The following is a 22,918-nucleotide window of genomic DNA, read 5'->3' on the forward strand; positions in this document are numbered from 1 at the left end:
CAATAATAATCTATAAAGAGTTGTTTATATGTTAAGGATACAGTAGCCATCCATGAAATATTTTGTTTTCTGTATTATCTTTTTAGTCATATTTATGATAATATTTGACATAAATAATTATTTCAATTTTGTATAGTCAAATCTATCAACCATTTGCACTCTGATTTCTTACACTGCCTTTTTGTTTTTGTTCTTTTTTTTTTTTTTTTTTGAGATGGAGTCTTGCTCTGTCGCCAGGCTGGAGTGCAGTGGTGCGATCTCAGCTCACTGCAACCTCTACCTCCCGGGTTCAAGCGATTCCCCTGCCTCAGCCTCCCAAGTAGCTGGGATTACAGGCACACGCCACCTCGCCTGGCTAATTTTTGTATTTTAGTAGAGACAGAGTTTCACCATGTTGGCCAAGATGGTCTCGATCTTCCTGACCTTGTGATCCACCCGCCTCGGCCTCCCACAGTGCTGGGATTACAGACGTGAGTCACCGCACCCAGCCCGCCCTTTTGTTTTCTTAGAAAGTACTTCTGATTCAGAACTCAGATAAAGGCCTTTTTAAAAAATAATTTCATTGAATTCTTTTAACTCTTTAAATTCTGGAAATTATTTTGCTATCTGTATGAGATGAAAATAATAATCTGGAAATTATTTTGCTATCTGTATGAGATGAAAAACTAATGTTTCCTAAGTAGCCAATTTCCTCAATATATAAGAAATACATAATCATATGTATTGAATGATATATTACTTCCCCATTAATTTGTGATACCTCCTTTATCATAAATGACTACATGTACATATAATACATAAAATAATTAATTTTCAACTGTATCTAAGCCCAAATTTTATTAAAAATTAGTCAAAAATATAAAACAGAGTCCTTAGATTTACCAAAAAATGTTCAATCTGAGAGATCCACATTTTTAACATAAGTTCCTTTAGCCCTCCACTTCCACGCACTAATTTCAGCCTTGATACCACTCTTACCAACAGGATTAGAAAATGACATATTTGAACAAGGCTCTTTTCCAGGGAGGTAAAGAATCTCTGAAAACAGAGCTGAAAGTCTATAGCAAAATTTTCTTCCTTATTTCCATTAAATTGATTTGATAATTATTACCAATATCTGAATAATATTAGTCTACATCATTCTAAATCAACCAATAAGTCTTTGAATACCTTTTCATGCTTGGATCCAATTAGGAGGTAAGTTGGACCTTGGTCTTTGGGATGGATAACGATAGTATAATGTGTGGATAACAGACTTCGTCCACTGGCTTCATAATCTTCATCTGAATCACACGATCTGTCAACCTCTTCCACTTTCGCCTCCCAGAGTTTGATCTGACCTAAAGGAAACTAAAGTAAATATTAGTAATTGTGAGGAAGGCATTTTCTAAATCTTTTCCTACTAAAACATTTCATAGTCCTTTTCATTTTTAAATTTATAAAGCATACATTTTAAAATTTTATTTTATTTTTTATTTTCCTTTTTTTTTTTTTGAGACAGGGTTGGGTCTCCCTCTGTCTCCCAGGCTGGAGTGCAGTGGCGCAATCAGTAACCTCACTGTAACCTTGAACTCCTGGGCTTCAGGGATCCTTCCATCTCAGCTTCCCAAATAGCTAGCACTACAGGCACATGCCACCATGCCCAGCTAATTAAAAAAAAATAATTTTTTTTTGGAGACAGGGTCTTGCTACATTGCCCAGGCCAGTCTCAGACTCCTGGGCTCAAAGAATCCTCCTGCCTCAGCCTCCCAAAGTGCTGGGATCACAAGCATGAGCCACCGCACCAGCATAACGTACCTTTTTAAAAATGATGCCTAGAGGCAATTTGATTATCCACAGTGTAACAAAAGTAGTGGCAACAACCAAAGAGCCTAAAAGTAATATGAAAGAACCATATACATATTAGAGATTTAACTTTTGAGGAAAAAACGAGATGCTACTTCTATGCAGTAGTTCAGATGATTCAGCTGTACTAAAATTCTTATAGGAGGCAGAAAGAAATTATTTAGATAGACAGTTAGGGTAAAGCGAGTCCCCAGCAGAAAACTTTCCTTTTTAAAAAAGCAGCTCAAAGATAGCTCCTTTTCTAACCCCAGGCAGTTCAAGGAAATCACTTCTCTTCTAACAACAAGCAGCCTGAAAGAGCAGACAGTGAAACACAGATAAGACAGTTTCGGCACAGAAGGAGGGGGGAAGGTCTCCTGGGTAAATTACCAAACTCCACACTTGTACAATGGGTCCCCCAATGAAACAGTGGGCCTTAATAAGCACATTCTTTTCCCTTTGGACACACTAAGATAGGGAAGCTAAAAGCAGACTAGAGGGGGTGCCTACAGCTGCAAGAAGATGGGAACAAACACAGAAACTCTCCCTCCCAGATAAGCAGGACAAAGAAACACAGACTAACAGTCAGCCTATGTGGTTAGGGAATGAGACAGAGCTGATAAAAAAAACTCTGCGCTGTACAGATAGCACACCTGGTTCCAACTAAACCATCAAGAGGATAAGATATCCCCTCCTTAAAAGCTCCCTCCTCGCTAGCCCATTTATAAAAACCCTGACATCTTTACTACAAATTGGCAACCCACTCGGGACCCTTCTCTGTGATGGAGAGGTGTTCTTCCCTTCTGCACTGTCTACTAAACTCCTGCTCTAAACTCACTCTGTCTGTGTGTGTCCATGACCTAGATCTCCTTGGCCTTGAGAACAAGAACTTTGGTATTTACCCCAGACAATGAGGCTGCTTCAAAATGACCCATTATTTAGTTAAGCAACTAGTCATAATTCACCAAAACAGTCATTTGACTTTTTTATCCCACAGAATTGATCAGCAATTTGATTAAGTTATTGGATCAAAAGGACAAGTGTATACATAGTCTCAAAACTGTTCATTGAAAAGAAAAATATTGTTCCTGGAAAAAATAACAAGATTAGATAGGTAGTGCAAAACGAACTATCATCCCAAATGCCAGTAAAGGAGGAGCATTCCAAGGCTCTTTGTTATATATCACAAAACAATACCATGAATTTTTCCATCTTAAGAGTAAGAAAAACTTCCTAAAGCCAATTTATATTAAATTTTATCTAAGCTTTTATTGACAAAACCAACTATATCTGGTGTGTTGAATATTTGGCCTATCTGTTGTAAAACTTTTGCTCTAATTTAGTATCTTTATTCCAGGAAAATACATGGTCTGCATCAGATTTATAACTTCTAAAATATTTGGCCAAGTTTGCAATTGGAGTTTTGAAAAAGTTCATTCTAACTACAAGGATATTTACATCACACATTTACATGCTAAGTTTCAGGGCTCAGTGCTGGAGCCCTTCTTCCATCTATGCTCACTCTCTGGGTGACCTCATCTAAGCTCATGGCTTTAATACCAGCATGTTAGCTACTCCCAAATTTATAACTCCAGACTCACTAACTACTTAGATGTTGGATAGCATTTCAAACTTAACAGCATTTCAGACTTACCTTGGTAAGTCCTCCTTGACAACCTGCTCTGCCCAGTCTTCCCCATCTCAAGTTGTTGGCAATGTTACTTTTCTATTAATAGCTATTAACACCCAAAACCTTGGCATCATTGCAGTCTCTCATACTGACTTTTCGGTCAATAAATCCTGTCAACAAGCCTTTCAGAATCTGTCTAGAATCTGTTCATCTCTCACACGTCCACAGCACCACTAAACCACAATCCCCTCTCACCTGGATTACTGCAATGGCTCCTAACCCATCTCCTCCTTATTCCCTCCGATCTATTCTTCATCAGCAGTCGGCGTGTGCCTGTTAGACACAGGCAAGATCATGTCCCTGTTCCACTCAAAGCCCTCCAGTTGTTTGTCATCTCACTCAGAGCAAAAGCTGAAGGGTGGCAGAATCTGCCACCCCAAAAGATATCACTTTGGCATAAGGGTTATTTTGAACTAAAGGCATTTTTAAAAGCAGCAGGTGCAAGAAGGGTGTTCTGACCCTCTGCGTTTTCTTCCCAAAGGCAGGAGGGAACCTGCCTTTCATAACGCCTATATGAAAGATATCCTCCCTTTACCAGAAGGAAAGTAAAATTCTTGTCAAAATGGGAAGCCGAAGCCTGGGGAAAGTTATACAAACAACCCTTGTTAAACTTAATCTTATCTTCCTCCTCACTTCTCCACCCAAGTAACTACCCCAGCCCAAGTCTCTCTGCCTTGTCACATTTTCACAATTTACTACACTTTGTCCAGTTTGATGTATAAGTGTTCACCTTTATGTCTTGGAGTCTTCATTGCCTTAGGAAGGCTCCTGTGTGATATAAAACTTAAATAAATGTGTATGTTTCTCCTGTAATCTGTCTTAACGTGAATTTAATTCTCAGGCCTGCCAAAAACCCTAAGAAAGTAGAGGTAAAATTTCGCCTCTCCTAAAAAGCAAGCTTTTAAAAATAGGATGAAGAAAACAAATTCTATTAATACTATGATAATACATAATAATACTAACCTAATTGTGTACTTTAGGCACAATCATATGAAAATCTAGGTTTCATCCACCCTAATATTTAAAGATGGTTATTCATTTTACCAAAGGATGCACCATGCCTTGATAAGCAGCAAACAGACCTAGTGGTTTCAAATATTTTGATTTAATAAAAAAAGACATTGATACAGATTAAAAGCAAATTCTTTTGGAAATATTTACAGCAAAAAATGAAGTAGGCCTATAATGATTCACATATATTCTCAATACTTTTCCAGTTGTTATAATGGATTTCTGTTCATGTATCCATTCTTCTGACTTGTTTCTTCTGTGATCAGTGCTATCCATTTTTATTAAATTATTTTTCTATTTATAAAAACACATGCTTATTACAGAAACTTGGTAAGTATGGAAAGGATTTTAAAAAGAAAGAAACCATCCATATTACTGTGATCACAGATAATTATTCAACATTTTGGTATAGTTCTTTTTCTATCTGCTCTGTTTGTTTTTATTTAGATGTGTCAGACTGAGATTTATAAACATGGCCTTCCAATCACCATCCTCTAAGATCTCATAATTACAGAGAAATTGGGAACTGTATTTGCCAGAACCTCCTTTCCTGTTATGGTTCCCAGTTACAGTTTCCTGTGAGAGAATCTACTTGAAGTTTAGGAGAGGGTAGAATAATTGTTATTCTCCTGGGACTACAGTGGCTGGATGTTGGGGCTCATGTGAGATTCACTGAAGCTTCCCAGTGAAGCCTCGAGGACCAGCTGCCTTCAGTCCTTTGGCCAGAAATCTTCAGTGTTGTCTTCTCTGACCTTCACTGGCAGTTTCCCTAACTTTTACCACTCCCATACAACTTTTCTAAAAGTTATGTAAGTTATAAAACTTCTCTAAAATTTATGTATGTCCACAATTCTATATTAACATTTTTTTTTTTTTTTTTGAGATAGGGTCTCACTCTGTCACCCAGGCTGGAATGCAGTGGTGTGATCACAGCTCACTGCAGCCTCGATCTCCTGGGCTCAAGCAATCCTCCTGCCTTAGCCTCCCAAGTAGCCAGGACTACAAGCATGCATCACCATGCCTGGCTAATTTTTTTTTTTTTTTTTTTTAGTAGAGACGAGGTTTTGCTATGTTGCCTAGGGTGGCACTAGATCTTTTACACCTGTAACACGTACAGTGGCTTCTGTTTTCCTGATTGACAAGTTAGGATTACATTGACTGCACAATTTTGTATTGTACATATTCGGGTAGCATTTGTATGTCAGCATTTTCCCACACTACTTCAGAGATTGTTTGTTTATTTATTTATTTATTTATTTATTTTGAGACAGGGTCTCATTCTGTCGCCCAGCCTGGAATGCAATGGTGCGAATCACAGCTCACTGTAACCTCCACCTTCTGGGCTCAAGTGAGCCTCCAACCTTGGTCTCCCTAGTAGTTGGGACTACAGGCACACACTACCACACTCAGCTAATTTTTACATTTTTTGTAGAGACAGGGTCCTACTATGTTGTCCAGGCTGGTCTCAAACTCCTGCGCTCAAAATATCCTCCCACCTCTTGGCCTCCCAAAGTGCTGGGATTATAGGCATGAGCCATCATGCCTGGCCTCAGTATTGTTTTTAATGGCTGTACTGCGTTAATCTCTACCCCATTAGCAATACTGAGTATAACCGCATGTATTTTAAATACAGCTGGTCAGACCTGAGAGTGTAGTCTATCAAAAGGGAAGGAGAAATACTGACTGTCCCACGTGGTCACTAGACCAAGAAGTTTAGTCTCATTAACACAGTAACAGTCACAGGCTGCTCTTCAGAGGAGCAGTCATCATTATATTATACAAGTACTCGTGGCCCATGTTGGTTCAATTTTTATAGTTTCAGTTATCCCAAGGTGACACAGAATACCCATAACGATGACTGGGCATGCATTTTACCTTTGGGTAGATACCCCATCTTTTTATTCTGAAATTAAAAATAATTCAGATATTTTGGGGAGGGGATTAGTTTAAACATTAATAAACAGAATATAAACAGGCAGATGGATGGGTAGGTAAGTGGTATTCGGGAATTTGAGGGCCTGGGACAGAAATAGATTCTTTTTCCTTTTTTAGGTTTTCTTTCCTAACTTGCTGCTTCCTTCTATCAACCTTATCTGGTCTGTAAGAACCTGGGAAAATATAAGAAACTGATGGTTGTGGGGAGGGAATAGAAGAAGACTGTTCTAGGTCTTAGAAGATGCATTAATTAAAAGTTGCTAAGGCTTGTAATTAAGAATCAAGACGCTTGTAGGTGTAGGTGATAGACCTTTGTGTGATTATCTCAGTTGCACCAAATTATACCATATTTCAACCTCATAAAGATTCTGAAGTTTTACAAAGTAAGAGAAGGGAGAAAAGGAAAAGTTTAAGCCCTAACACACAAAAAGTTACTTCAATTGGCATATTAAAAATACATACATACCTTATCTTCTTGACTCCGAAAATAATATAATGTCTTTCCTATTAGTGTACACCAGACTCTCTTGGAGTATCCATGTTTTACCTGAAACCATATTTCAATGAATTACAAGTTTAGCCCAGAACTCTGACACCTTAAATTATAGCTTATACACTCTATTTGAGTTTCTATAGGTATCCAGTTTGCCCAGATATAAGTGATATTCCAAATAGATTGTCCAGTGCTGTTTAAGATTTACCTGTCACACATTGAGCACACATGGACACAAATATTGAAACAATAGACACTGTGGAGTAGCAGGGTAGAGGGAACTGGGGTGGCTGGGTTAAAAAACTACCTATCGGGTACTATGCTCACTACCTGGGTGATGGGATCTGTACTCCAAACCTCAGCATCATGCAATATTCACATGTAACAAACCTGCACGTGCACCCCCTATATCTAAAATAAAAGTTGTAAAAAAAAAAGATTTACCTGTTAACAGTAGTAGAATGTCAAGTTTTGCTTTGGTGCTCACCATTCAACATACAATGAATGTTTACTATGCATCAAACACTATGCCTAGGACTGAGGTTTCACAGATGGATAAAGAAGGGAGTGGAGGGGTGGATTATGGGAAATTATGTAATGGGGTACATTGTATGTTATTACGAGTGATGGGTATCCTAAAAGCTCTGACAGAATCACTATGCAATCAATGCATGTAACAGAATTGCACTTGTACCCCACGAATGCATTAACATAAAGGAGAGAAAGTGCAGTTTCACCAGTAAGTATATTTCATAGTTTCCACATTTCACAGATTTCCAATAGCCATGTGGCTCTCTAGGTTAACACTCTAACGTCAATGCATGTAACAGAATTGCACTTGTACCCCATGAATGCATTAACATAAAAAAAGAGAAAGTATAATTTCACCAGTATATTTCATAGTTTCCACATTTCACAGATTTCCAATAGCCCTCTGGCTCTCTAGGTTAACACTCTAACATTAGAAGTGAGAAGATGAAGGCCGTGCACGGTGGCTCACGCCTGTAATCCCAGGACTTTGGAGGCCGAGGTGGTGGATCACCTGAGGTCAGGAGTTCAAGACCAGCCTGACCAATATGGGGAAACCTTGTCTCTAATAAAAATACAAAAATTAGCCAGGCCTGGTGGTGGACATCTGTAGTGCCAGCTACTCAGGAGGCTGAGACAGGAGAATTGCTTGAACCCGGGACACGGAGGTTGCAGTGAGCAGAGATCACACCACTGTACTCCAGCCCGGGCGACAGAGCAGACTCCGTCTCAAAAACAAAAAAGAAGTGAGAAGATGAAAACCTAAAGAATTCTAGTAATTTCCCAAATGTAAAAGATTCATTCATTCAAAAACATTTGATGCCTTCTTAGAAGTAATCATACAAAGTAATAAAATAATGTTAAAAGCTATTACTGTAAATTGAGTACCTCCTGTATATCAGGTACTAAGTTAAGTGACTGGGACAGAATTTGAATCTAGCTCTTAACTTTGAATAGTCAGTAAGTGATATAGGTCCTGGAGAAACAGATTTGAACAAGATACAGTCTCTTTCTCAGGAAACTCACAGCCTTGTGAGGAAGACAGACAATTAAATCAGCAGTATGTTAAATATTTTCATCAAGAGTGCAGAGGCTCACAACTGGGCTGTTGTGAGAACCAAATGAGAAAATGTAAATAAAGGATGACAGTAGTTACTCAATAAATGCTTCCGTCCTCACTATGAATAAAAAGTAAAACACATTTTCTTTTAAACTCATAAACCCAGTCAGCCTTTGGGCTTTCAAAGCTATGGTTTAAGCAAATGAGTAACTCCACCACCTAACGGTTTGATGGATTTAGAACGCTGTTTGAGAGAAAACAAAAAATGTCTCATTTGAGACATGTTTCAATTTAAATTTAGAAACATATTTACAGACAAATATCCTGGAAGCTTTAAATAGCGCTGTGTGGGGTGTTTTTTTCTTTTCTTCTTCAAACAATCTCCAGAAAGAAGTCTCATAAAAACTGAAGTATAATGCATCTGGCTATAGACAGTGTACTTCTGAAATGATTTATCTTTAAAAGAGAACAATTTATGCCTTCGAAGAACTGCAAATTAATGAAGACCTTTGCCAATTCACTGTAAAAGCTGTGTTTTAACAATCTATCTTTATACATAAATCTTGCATTAGAATGTTTTTTTTTTTTTTGAGACGGAGTCTCGCTCTGTCACCCAGGCTGGAGTGCAGTGGCGCCATCTCAGCTCACTGCAACCTTCGCCTCCCGGGTTCAAGCGATTCTCCTGCCTCAGCCTCCCAAGCAGCTGGGACTACAGATATGTGCTACCATGGCAAGCTAATTTTTGTATTTTTAGTAGAGACGGGGTTTCACCATGTTGGCCAGGATGGTCTCAATCTCTTGACCTTGTGATCTGCCCTCCTCGGCCTCGCAAAGTGCTGGGATTACCACTGTGAGCCACCGTGCCTGGCCTAGAATTTCTTAAATCTCTGACTTACTGTTTAAAAAATTAGAAAACAAATTATACTAGAAGAATCCTCACGAAAATTTAAAGGCAACCTCAAATCTCAAGGTGAACTAATTAAAAGAATAATTTTTTACCATGCTTCCACAACAAAGGTAGTTTCTATTGGTTTTGTTTGAAATCTTGAAGACAAACAGTATATCATATCCCAATTAGCCCTTGCCACTGCACAAACCATAAGCCCCTATGGTATTCTCTCCTTCCCCATAAGCCCATCCCTGTAGCATTCTCCACCACAAATCCTGCCACCAGCCTTGCTGACTTCACTATCAAGGTGAAACTCTTGGATGATAATAGCTAGCATTTTTTGGTGTGTTTATGATGTGCCAGGCACTGTTCTAACACAATTTATATGTTTAAATAATTCACTTAATCCTCCCAATACCTTGTGAGGTTGGCTCTATTATTATCCCCATTTTATAGGTGAGGATGCTAAGGCACAGAGCCTGTAAGTAACTTCTTCAAGGTCACACAGGTGGTAAGTGGCAGAGCCAGGACTTGTGCCCAGGCAGTCTTGTTCCCATCCTTGCCCTTGCCTCTTGGCCACACTGTCTCCACATCCTTGCTCTCTTCACTTCCAGTAACCTTTGCTGTCCCTCCACTTTTGCCACCCATCCCCTCAGCCATACCCTAATCCTTTTTCCTTCACTGGGAACTGCTCCACTTCTGCAATTTACTTTCTACTCTCTGATCACAACTTCCTCCCAATTCCTCCCACTTCCCTTCCCCTCTCACTTACCACACTCCTATTCTTGGGTTTTTTTGTTTGTTTGTTTGAGGTGGAGTCTCACTCTGTTGCCCAGTCTGAAGCACAGTGGCACAATCTTGGCTCACTGCAACCTCTGCCTCCTGGGTTTCAGTGATTCTCCTGTCTCAGCCTCCTGAATAGCTGGGATTACAGGCATGTGCTGCCATGCCCGGCTAATTTTTGTATTTTTAGAGAAGACAAGGTTTCACCATGTTGGCCAGGCTGGTCTCAAACTTCTGACCTCAGGTGATCCTCCCACCTTGGCCTCCCAAAGTGCTGGGATTACAGGCATGAGCCACCATGCTTGGCCCACACTCTTGTTCTTTACCTCATTCATAATTTTAAGCCCCTTGATCCTTCCATTTTATTCTAGCTTGTCAGTCCCCTCCTGGCCCCATGTCCTTCTCTGCCAACTTGGGTTTCCATGTTTGATTACGAAACAACTCTTGCTCCAGGGCCTGTGATTATGCTGTATTCCTTTGCTTCTAACAAATCCACTCAACAAAATTCCATTTGCTTTTAAATAATCTAGTGAAGAATGTGACAAGAGACAGATGGTTATAGGAAATAATATTAGCCATAATTAATAACTGTTGAAACTAGATGATGAATATATGAGGGCTCATTATATTATTCCCTCTATTTTCACATAAGTTGGCAATGCCCATAATAAAACATTAATTTCAAATATCATCTTGAAAGATACATGGTAAAGCAAGTAAAATGTTGATTGTAGAAACAAGGTGATGGGCATATGGTTGTACACTGTAAAATTATTCTGCTTTTTTGCATATTTGAAAATTTATATAACAAACTGTTAGAAAAAACCACTATCCTCACTTCACTACAATGTAAATTCTCTGCTCCTTTTTCTGGGCATCTGAAGATGTTAGAGAAAAATATTCGATAAAAACTCAAATCAGAAAGTCTGGTGGGCCTTCAATAATACTTACCAAGCCTTCTATTTATCCTTGGGTACATCCTACTTTCCTGAATGACTTTTCTCCATCCTTTTCCCCACTCTTAGTAAATAACATTGTCGTACGGAATAATGTTCATCAAGAAAACTGATGATATTAGACATGATATCACTCAATGTCCTACAAACTTAAGATACTTGTCTGCACCCTTCCTCACTTTTCCTCCAGTTTCAGCCCTTCCAGTGTGCCTTCCCACTATGTCCAGCCACCCACTTCTTCTGGACGTTGTCTTTAATCTCCCTCCTCCCCTCTTCCAGGTGCCTTCCCCTTAGTTCGTAAACTCAAGGTACATCTTTTCCACCCTAAAAAATGCCTCTCCTGACTCCAGGTTCCCTCCAGCTTGATTCTAACGTACTGAAAGGTATAGATAGTCCTTGAAACTCAAATACTTCACTTATTAATCTCCCATTTACCCTTCAACCCACTGAAGGCAATGTACCTTCTTCTCTGAGCACACGTGACACTAGATCAGTCACAGGCATTACTCTCAGACCTCTGCACACATCTCCTTACTGTGCCCTTAAATTTACAAGTGTTACCCTGCTCTCCCCTGCCCTACATAATTTCCCATAATTGCCACATGTATGCTGATGATTCCTCGAATCCTTCTCTCCAATCCAGCCCTCCAGCACTCTCCTCCGATGTAGACTGGTGGTCTGCTGCCTGCTGGACTTTTTAACTAAGACATCCTACCAGCTCCTGATGTCTTCCAAAATCACCTAATCTTCCTAAAACTGCTCCTCTTTCCTGAGCTCTCTCTTATCTGCTATCATCTTTCTACCAGGCATCTTTATCTCTTCTACTTCCTAACCCCAAATTCAATCAAACTAAAGATTTTACCTCTTACCATTATTTAAATTCATCCTCTCCTCTCTTTTCCTGTAACCCCTTCAGAGTTTCATCCTCTTCATAGGAATCACTCCCTTAACTGTTCTTAGAACCTCCACCTTGCCTCCCACTGATTCATCTTCCTCTTAGCAGAGTAATCTGTTAGCAACATGAATATGCCCATGCTCCTGTTACAAACCCTGCAGGGTTTCAAATACCCTTCAGGATAAAGACCAAAGTCCTTAAAAAGACAAAAATAGCTCTCCACCATCCATAGGCCCCTCTAGCTTTTTCTCCAAAGGATTTGTTCCTAGTGCAGCTGGTACTGCTTCGAGATTTTTTTTTTTCTTTTTTTCTTTATTTTTAGACGGAGTTTCATTTGTCGCACAGGCTGGAGTGCAACATTGCAACCACAGCTGATTTCAACCTCCATCTCTCAGGTTCAGGCGATTCTCCTGCCTCAGCCTCCCAAGCAGCTGGGATTACAGGTGCCCGCCACCACGCCTGGCTAATTTTTGTATTTTTAGTAGACGGGTTTTCACCATGTTGGTCAGGCTGGTCTCGAACTTCTGACCTCAGGTGATCTGCCTGCCTCAGCCTCCCTAAGTGCTGGGATTACAGGCATAAGCCACTGCTTCAAGACTCTAAGCCTTCATTCACGCTGTCTCCTAGCCTAGAGTACCACCCCTCCACCCATTCCCACTTGGTATAACTAACTCCTACTCCTCCTTGAAGACTCGGCACAGGTAAATCTTCTCTCAGAAGTCATTCCTGACACATCTCAATAATTGTACTTTATATCATTATAAATAAGCTTTTGTCTCCCTCTTTTTCAATAGATTATGAGGCTCTCTGAGGAATGGGACAGTGGCCTATTCATCTTAGTATCTTTCAGCACATTGTGCTGCATGTGGTAACTGCGTAATAAATTTTCGTTTTTTAAAGAACTGAATTTTTATATAGAAAATGTTCTTCCTAAGCATTAAAATAAAAATTGCAAGAGTGAATGTCTAGAATCAAATTACTCAAGTTCTTAGCATCTACCTATATTATTCTGTACTTAATAAAAACAATGTGACAACCTGAGAAAACTTCCTCCCCTCCAAGGCATTCAAATGCAATTTGACAGTATCTCATATTGCAGCCTGAATGTGAGCTCAGAACAAGTCACTCAGAACAACTGAGGGAAGCTGTTCTCTCATAAGGTTCTAAGGGTGAAAATATGGGGGTGGACAAGCACAAATGGCAGGAAGGAAACTTAATAAGCATCCTGGCTATAAACCCTAATGATTTAGTCATCTGAGAATCCCATCGACTCATACTCATTTAAAATGCAATTGTGAAATGGGAAGTGGAGAATCGCAGAAATGTTATAGGAGCAGAAACTGACATGCCCTGCTGATAAAGTAAAAACAAGCAAGCAAACAAAAACCTAATTGTGGGGGACGTAATAAACCCTTAGCCATGGGATCACCTTAAACTCTCAGGGTTTGATATGCATATGAGGTCCTTGAAACAAGAGCATAGCTCATTATTATGAATTATAGTAAGAATGTGATTTAAAGTAGCAGTGTGTTCACTGGAAAAGTATTGTGCAAATATTTTGTTCCCTAACCCATCAGTAACTAAGAAAACATTTTCACAGTCATATTTTAGAAAAAACATAGAACATAGTTATTTCTTTGTTTAATGCAATAGTGAATTAAGTTTTACCTTTGCTATAGTTGGTCAGTCTTTTTAAATATTATGGAATAACACCCACCTACATTCCCACATTAATAATAAGTATAAACTACACAGTAGCATAGTTACTTTCCATCTAATTTTCCAGCTCTTACATAATCAGAGTACATGAATGGGGAGTGATTATGTGTGTATACATATTTTGTTGTATTTTTCAAAAAGTGACCAATAGGACTTTTTAAAACTTAAAAATAATATTAAGTATAAGTCAATACTTACTCACTGTAAAAAAAAAAAAACAGAATTAAGCAAAAATAAATAAAATCACAGAGATAACCAATATACTTTGGTATATTTCCCAGACATTTTTCTATAAATACTTACAACAAATAAGGGATAATAATGTAATACTGCACTCTACTTATTACCTAACAATACATCATATTTCTATAGCATTAGATATTCTTTTACAACATTTAAAAGGCTGCATAGTAAAGCATTATATGGTTGTACAAACATTTTTTAAAGCTATACCTTACCCTACATCTAGTTTGATCCCAATTTTTCTTTATTATGAACCATGCTGTGCAAGGAATCTTTCTGGGGTAACGGAAATGTTCTGCATCTTGATAGAGTCAACAGTAAATAGCTTTCAAAACTAGTCAAACTCTACACTTAAGATCTGTGCATTTCAGATATATTAATCATACCTCATTTTTTAAAATAGGAAAAAAAACATGCTGTGAGGAACATCTCATAATTAAATATTTTGCAAATTAAGACCACTTCCTAAGGATAAATTTTTAAAACTGAGATTGCTGGATCAAAGGAGATATATATGAGTGTGTGTGTGTGTGTGTGTGTGTGTGTGTGTGTGTGTGTTGATTTGATATTGTTTACTCAAAATTATTGGCTAAGTTAACACTTCAGCCAAGATATTGCCAAACTGCCTTTTAGAGTAATGCTCTCACTAGCAGATTTCTTTTTTTTTCTACTGCCTATGTAATTGCAGAAACTAGCAGATTTTTTAATCTGTGTCAATACTAGGTTTCAAAATTTGTAAAAACGTCTTACTTTTCACCAGATTTTAAAAACTGCCACCTATTATTTCAATCTGTGCTTTTAAAAAAATTGAGTGACAGTAAAATGTTTTTCCATATGCTTATTGATCATTTGTATTCCTTCCAATCTCGATGATCTCTCTTTCTTGCCCATTGAGTCTTTTGTTCCTTTTCCCCCAATTGGTATTCATTGTTTGCTTACTGATTAGAAAAAAAGTGTTAAATATTAATGATATTAACCAGTTTTCACATGTTTCAAATACCTCTTCAAAGTTTTTCAATCCTTCTTTTAAAAATTCTGCTCATAGAATTTTTAATAGTGCCTTTACATTTTTACATATTATAGTCAAATTTGTCTTCTTTTCATCTTTATAGTTTTTGCCTTGGGCATCATACTTAAAAACACCCTTTCCTATCCCCAAGATCATATCAATATTCAATATATATATATGCTCTGACATCCCATTTTCAGCGATCATGGGCTTATGCCCATAGTTGCCTGGGACATTGCTATGCACAGGAGGTTCCTACCTTAGTGAGCAATCCCTTCATGGTGGGTTTGCCCTCAGGCTGCAGGGAAAGTGGGTTGGCAGCTTGTACTCGAAGAACATTCTGTAACACTTTAATCCACTCTTCCAATATATTGGGAGAATCTGCAGTCAGATAGTATGTGTGTTTTTCAGTGGTCAACTAGAATGCAACGAGAAAGGTATAGGAAAGAAAACCGTGAAGATTTAGGATTGTTAGCATTTCCTTGTTCATTATTCAAACGTCATTACTTAACACGGAAGCAAACATGCTAAATCTCAAGTCCCAGTTTCTAAATAAATGACTCCATATCATTTAGAATATTTTAACCACTTTGTGAGAATTACAGCAATTAAATTTTTGTGGAAATAATTTTGTTACTCCAGTTTACCTAATTTTGGGGTTATGATTTTATATCTTGTTTATTTGTCACATTTTCCCTTTCTCGCTTAAATGTGCTACAGGTTCCTACTTTTCTTTTTTTTTTTTTTGAGACAGAGTCTCTCTCTGTCACCCAGGCTGGAGTGCAGTGGCGCCATCTTGGCTCACTGCAAGCTCCGCCTCCTGGGTTCACACCATTCTCCTGCCTCGGCCTCCCGAGCAGCTGGGACTTACAGGCACCTGCCACCATGCCCGGATAATTTTTTTTGAATTTTTAGTAGAGACGGGGTTTCACCGTGTTAGCCAGGATGGTCTCGATCTCCTGACCTCATGATCCGCCCACCTCAGCCTCCTGAAGTGCTGAGATTACAGGCGTGAGCCACCGCGCCCGGCCAGGTTCCTACTTATTGAAATGAGGAGCAGAATGATTAAAGACTGTAATAAAATAGCATAGTTTTAGCAACTAAAGAAGAGGTTTCTTAATACAAATGACAAAATCAACTATAAATAAAATAAGAAGATCTTGCATATAAGAAGACAAATTCTTGGAACGAACATGTGATTAGATATTATGAACTCAGAATTTTCCAGTCTCAAATTAGCCACACTGCAAATTTTCCAAATAGTTCGGAAACTTACAAATGATTCTTAACTGCCATGCCCAAAGACAAAGCTTCCCTTGATTCTCCTTTCTAAATTTTTGAGAGGTTTTCAGGTACAAATCACTGGAAACATTGATAATGTACCTTTCTGGCAAAGTTGTCCTCCACCCTCCAAAGGAGCAATATAAGAAAATAATGGTTATTGAAGACATTTCAGAAATAAAGTGTCTGACTTGAAATTACATATACTAGAATATCTCAACAGCCTGTGTTTTAAATTTAACAGATTTCTGGCAAGACCGGCCTTATGTGTGAGTAAAATGGGCAGCAGCTGCCCCTACAGTGTGACTTGCTTGGCAGCACAGTCCCTCTGCTCACCAATATATTTCCCACTTTGGTGTTATGGCATCTGAAGTTCATATAAGAACTGTCATTTTCAGATTCTATATTAAAATACAAACATTCCTGAATTTCATAGTACATTATATAACTAACATCTTATTGAGAATTCATTTACCAGATAACCCTTCCTTAAAATAGCTTCACAGTTGGACAGCTGAAAATACCTAGGAGATTAAATATGAGGAAAGAAGAGTATAAAGGAAGAAAGGTAAAGTGTGGTGGGAGTTACTCAACACACACCTAACTTACATTATAGTTTTAACCAAAAATTCTTGGAGTTTCACATACTTCCAAGGCATCAAACTAACCCCCAAAGTGAATAAAGAAACACTGAATTATCCAATCTCCTTTCCATTAGGTTGGATAATTGAGAATTGAGTTTGGCATGATACCAAAAAAAAAAAAAAAAAAAGTTAAGTACCTGAACTGTTTGTTTGTTATCTCCTCTTAAAATACTACAGGATGCACTAAGTTCAATATGGCCCTGGGGTTTCCTAATTACATCACTCTGTATGAAACAGAAAAACAAATGGAAAGTGATTAACAGTAATAATAAGGAATGCTTTGTATTATTACTTGCATTATGGGAAGGAAATCAATCAGGCGTCTGATTTATAGTTTGAGAAATTACGTTCTAAACAGAAAACATTTTCCACTCACCGGAGATTTGTAGTAAAGTAATTCACCACCTTTAAGAACAAACCACCGCCGCTTCCAAGACTTGACTTTACCACTCATTTTTAATAAATAACCAGATTTTTCCAGTGGTTCCTAATTTTTAAAAGACAGACAAAAGCATTTTCAGTTTCCTTTCGGAGGCTCAAACTGACTGATTGCTTTTTAAAAATCATATTCAATATTTACATTTTTCCCATTATCACTGGAAGATGAGCAAGTTTTTGGGAGCTTCTGCTCTGGCTGTGAGTACTCCGTGTCTGTGGAGTAAGCATCAGGAGGAATAGCATAATCACTTTCAGAAGCCACAGAGGAGAGAGACACACCTAAGAGAACAAAGAAAGAAATCAAGTCAGTATTTAATACTGGGGAGGGCCAAACACCAGCTCCGAGTGCTCCTACAGAATGCAATGATTCCTAAATCATAAGCCTCCCTAGACTAGATTTATTCTCATTCCTTTGGCCATAAATAACTTTTATCGAGACAGAGTCTCGCTCTGTTGCCAGGCTGGAGTGCACTGGCGCAATCTTGGCTCACTGCAACCTCTGCCTCCTGGGTTCAAGCGATTCTCCCACCTCAGCCTCCCGAGTAGCTGGGGCTACAGGTGTGCGCCACCACGCCCAGCTAATTTTTGTATTTTTAGTAGAGATGGGGTTTCATCATGTTGGCCAGGATGGTCTCGATCTCTTGACCTCGTGATCCACCTGCCTTGGCCTCCCAATATGAAGAACTTTTAAAGCAGAAAACAGAACTAAGAGGTAGGGACTGTCAAGTAAATCTCTAAGGAAGTGAAAGGAACAGGAATAATATTTTGGTATGATTACAATCACACAGCTATTTTACATATATAAAATATACCCAAGAGTCTACTCATGTATCTTTTATTAAGAATTAAAAATATGTGCATTTACACATTGATATATAGGCAAACAAAGGTTGAACCTTAATTTATCAAGATTTTCACAATCACATTTTAAATTTCTTAACTTCTGTAGTCACTTTTAAAGTAACCTCACATTTAAAAAAAACACAATTCGGTAGTATTTTTTCATTCAAGTTCCATAAACTACTAAGCAGTTTACAGATTTTAAAAATCTTTCATAAAAGAGAAACAATAAGATTGAAAGATATAAACAAGCTATTTCTTTCACTTGCCAGCAGCTATAACATAAAATTCAATGGAACATTTATACAATGATTCATTTGCCTTTACAGAAAACTACTAGGGAGTTGCAAGCCACATTTCATGGGTCACTACAATTGGAGATTTAGAATATATTAAATAAAATCGAGGACTTAGGTAATTATTTATAAAAGTATCCAGCAATTTTTAAAAATATGTATTAACATTTATGGGACATATTAGAACAACGCCACTCTTGTGACACTGCTTTTTATTTGACTCAGACAAGTAACAGTTGCTATAATATCTTTATTTTTCATAGAATAAACCAAAATTTAGACCTATAGGGACCTCAGAGATTGTCATGGCTAAGGCCCAAGGAGACTAAGGCCCAGAGATTAAAGGATTTGTCCAAAGTCAAAGAGTTAGGCAGGGGCAATGTTGGAACACAAATCTCAGGCTCCCAGGACCAGGGCCAGTGTGCCAGGCACTGTCCTAGATGCTAGGGATAGAGCAAACAACAAAAATATTGGCTCTCATGGAACAAATTCTAGTGGAAGGAGACCACTGACAAACAGGCAGTAGGTGGTATGGAACAATAAAACATAGAGCAGACTAAAGGGAATAAAAAGAGCTGGCAACAGAAGAAAGACAAAGGGCTGCAATTTGAGTGGTGTGGTCAGGGTGGACCTCACTGAGAAGGCAGCGTTTGCTGACGGAGGTGAGGGAGTCAGCTATACAGACATCTAGGGGAAGAATACCAGCGGAGGAAACAGCAGCGCCAAGGTCCTGAAATGCAAGCATGCCTGGCATGTCTCAGAACAGCAAGAGGGCCAGTGAGACTGGAGCTGAGTACAGAGAAGAAAGGAGATGAGGTCAAGTACATGACCGAATCCTGGAACACCTTATAGCCGTTGTGAGGAGCCACTGCAGTGTTTCCAGCAAAAGTGTGTCATAACCTGACTCTGGCTGTAGCGGGGCAATGTTGTTCTCCATTTTAACATCAGATTAATTGACAAATTTTAAGGTATATTTTCTGCCAGTTAGCAGTGTAACAACTTTAGCTGAAACAAGTCTATTTCACAAATGCCAAGAAAGAAACCTCATTTTGGCCAATTATCTCACTTCATTCCAACAATAAAGTGATCTCCCTCTCACAGACAATGAAAAGCTGAAAAAAAAAAACTATATAATTTGTCTGAAATCACAGAGAATTAAGAAGAGAATTAGGAATATAAACATATCAGTCATAGGCTAAAGTTCTTTTCACTAGGGTCTGAAGCAAGTTCTTGGATTTCAAAAATAATCCTGTAATGGAGATAAAATTCCCAATTAATATTCAGAATGATCTGGAGTTGCCTCATATGCCTGCGATTTTCCCTCACCTCGTTTCATGGCTCTGGGGCTGCCTGGCCCACTCCTACTGCGTGAGTCTGACTCTGACGTCCGGGAGCTGGATCTGGAGCTGTCTTCTTCCTCTGACCCAGATGAGTCATCCAGGAAAGGGCTGCTACTTATTTGGGTCGCCTTCTAAAGAAAAGTGGAACAACCTCCCTGTATCCATCCCTAATGTTACCACTCATCCAAGAAAAGGCTGCTAGTTATTAGGGTCGCCTCCTAAAGAAAAGCAGAGCAACCTCCCTGTATCCATCCCTAAGGTTATCACTCTTTTTTGGATAACACAAAGTTTTACAGGAAGAAGTCATAGCATAGAATTTTTTTTTTTTTTTTTTGAGGTGGAGTCTTGCTCTAGTCACCCAGGCTGGAGTGCAATGACATGATCTCGGTTCACTGCAACCTCCGCCTCCCAGGTTCAAGCGATTCTCCTGACTCAGCCTCCTGAGTAGCTGGGATTACAGGCACCTGCCACCACGCCCGGCTAATTTTTATATTTTTAGTAGAGACAGGGTTTCGCCATGTTGGCCAGGCTGGTCTCGAACTCCTGACCTCGTGATCCGCCCGCCTCGGCCTCCCAAAGTGCTGGGATTACAGGCGTGAGCCACCGTGCCCAGCCAGCATATGATTTTTAAAAGGAATTTGGGAATGTATTTTGCTGTTATCAAAATCATGTTGTTAAACCCTGAATTCTAATAAGCAATTATAAAAGATGCCTGAAAATATAAGGTTGTCAATACCTGCAATCCTTCTTTTAATTAATACTTCAAGCAAGGAAGGGGTACCCTGGCACTGATACAAAGATCTGCCTAAATTAGGAGTTTTCATTACATTATTAATAATATGTCTCCTTTAAACAATTCATGGCCATGGGGAGGTGGGGGAATCACATGGGACACAGTAAAAACTGACTCAGACCTCTAATATTCTGATAAGTGTCTTCTGCAGACCTTTCCATTGCTTCTTTTTTATGATACGTTAACATGAACTTGTAAAACTTTCTATAAAGGGAGAGCCTGTGTAAAATGTTAAGAATGGAATCTGGAGCTTGAATTAACAATTTCCTTGATCCATCATGAAGAGAAGCACATGTTTTAACAATAACAATAATGAGTTACCCCCTTCAAAGTTGTATACACTGGGGTGGTCATGTTCTTGTATATCAGAGATGTATAAAGTCCTGATGTGGTATAGGAAAGGGTTGCAACAGAATCTGAAACAGAAAAACAGGAAACAACATTTAAAAAAACTTCTAATTAGCACATTGGTCTTTTTCTTATGAATACAAATTAGCATAATCTCCATTTAAAAAGCAATTCGATTAATACATGATTACTAACTGTATAGTCTACTTTATAGATTATGGCATTTACAGGTTTATTTATACACTTTTTTACATGGTTCATTATTTCCTCACGTGTGCTAGTTCCCCAACTAGACTGCAAGCTCTTTGAGAGCAAGAACCATAGCTTTTATTTCCTTGAAATCTCCATGCATGCTTTGCTCAGGCTGGGCAGAACTAAGTACAGGCAACTGCTTACCAACCAATTCAGTAAGCAGTACATAGGAAGATATTCTCTGACTATTCATAACCCTATTACCAGCATGGTATCAAAACCACTGTTCTGGTGGGGCATGGTTGTTCCCATCTGTAATCCCAGGACTTTGGGAGGCCGAGGCAGTGGATCGCTTGAGCCCAGGAGTTTGAGACCAACCTGGGCAACATGGCAAAACCCTTTCTCTACTAAAACCAAACATGGTGGCATACACCTGTAATCTCAGTTACTTGGAGGCTGAGGCACAAGAATTGCTTGAACCTGGGAAGGAGAGGTTGCAGTGAGCTGAGATCATGCCACTGCACTACAGCCTGGGCGACAGGGCAAGACTTGTTCTCAAACAAAAACCAAAACCAAAACCACTGTTCTTAAGCCTTTATCAGGTAAATCTGATGCTGAAATATTGGAATGTAATTTCCTAGCTAAGTGTAGTGGCTCACACCTGTAATCCTAGCATCTTGAGAGGCTGAGGCAGGAGGATTGCTTAAGGCCAGGAGTTTGAGACCAGTCTGGGCAACACAGTGAGACCCCCATCTCCACAAAAAATCTTAGAAAGTATCAAGGCGTGGTGGTGTGCACCTGTCATCCTAACTAATCAGGAGGCTGAGGCAGGAGGACTGCTTGAGCCCAGGAGTTCAAGGCTGTAGTGAGCTATGATCACACCACTCCACTCCCACCTGGGTGACAGAGTAAGACGCTGCCTCAAAAAAAAAAAAAAAAAAAAAAAAAGGATAAAATTTCCTGAATGGAAAGAACTGCAGATAGCTGAACAGGAACTGAATATCAATAGTTACCCCTAACATATGAATTAGTGGTGGGATAGGGAGGAGGTGGTAGAAAGAACCACAGGAAAATTTCTTGTTATTCCAGACAGTTCTTGTTGTTTGGTTTTATTTTTTGTAATGAGCATGCATTGTTTCTATAAGAATTTTTTGGAAGAAATAAAGAAAGGGGAAATGTGTTTTAAATTCTGGGAAAAAAGGACATAGAAGCCTATATTTTTACCATTTTAAACAGCTGAAACGCCACAGTTTCTCTGATTTAGTCTCTCTCAGGTAAAAAAATATACATCAGAGTTGAGTGTATTTGAGTCCCCACACTAAGATGAATTTCAATTTTAAAATACAAATCAGCAACCCTAGAAATCATTTTTTGAAAGTTTACACAACTCTTTATTCCAATGAATTTAGACATTTAGGAAGTTCTTAGCGAATGAAATAGCAATGCAAATCACTTTTCTAAACTTTTTTTATTGTGGGAAAAAACACAGAACATAAAATTTACCATCTTAATCTTTTTTTTTTTTTTTTTTTTTTTAAGACAGAGTCTTGCTCTGTCACCCAGGCTGGAGTGCAGTGGCACAATCTCAGCTCACTGAAAGCTCCACCTCCTGGGTTCACGCCATCCTCCTGCCTCAACCTCCCGAGTAGCTGGGGCTATGGGCGCCCGCCACCACGCCTGGCTAATTTTTTTTGTATTTTTAGTAGAGATG

At 38.8% G+C, this 22,918-nt stretch overlaps 1 protein-coding gene across 1 annotated transcript in view; it reads right to left on the reverse strand.

Annotated features, from left to right (window-relative positions):
- Positions 1-22,918, reverse strand: part of PLEKHH2 (pleckstrin homology, MyTH4 and FERM domain containing H2) — a 131,990-nt gene that overhangs the window by 40,411 nt on the left and 68,661 nt on the right. The window contains exons 10-17 of the mRNA XM_019021569.4: positions 20,989-21,083; positions 19,861-20,005; positions 17,541-17,677; positions 17,337-17,447; positions 17,098-17,184; positions 15,295-15,453; positions 6,927-7,007; positions 1,171-1,350 (exon numbers count right to left, since the gene is read on the reverse strand). Of these exons, the coding sequence (XP_018877114.4) occupies positions 1,171-1,350; positions 6,927-7,007; positions 15,295-15,453; positions 17,098-17,184; positions 17,337-17,447; positions 17,541-17,677; positions 19,861-20,005; positions 20,989-21,083 (995 nt within the window). The remainder of the gene's footprint in view (positions 1-1,170; positions 1,351-6,926; positions 7,008-15,294; positions 15,454-17,097; positions 17,185-17,336; positions 17,448-17,540; positions 17,678-19,860; positions 20,006-20,988; positions 21,084-22,918) is intronic.

This window comes from Gorilla gorilla, chromosome 12, assembly GCF_029281585.2.
Source record: "Gorilla gorilla gorilla isolate KB3781 chromosome 12, NHGRI_mGorGor1-v2.1_pri, whole genome shotgun sequence".
Taxonomy (NCBI): Eukaryota; Metazoa; Chordata; class Mammalia; order Primates; family Hominidae; genus Gorilla; species Gorilla gorilla.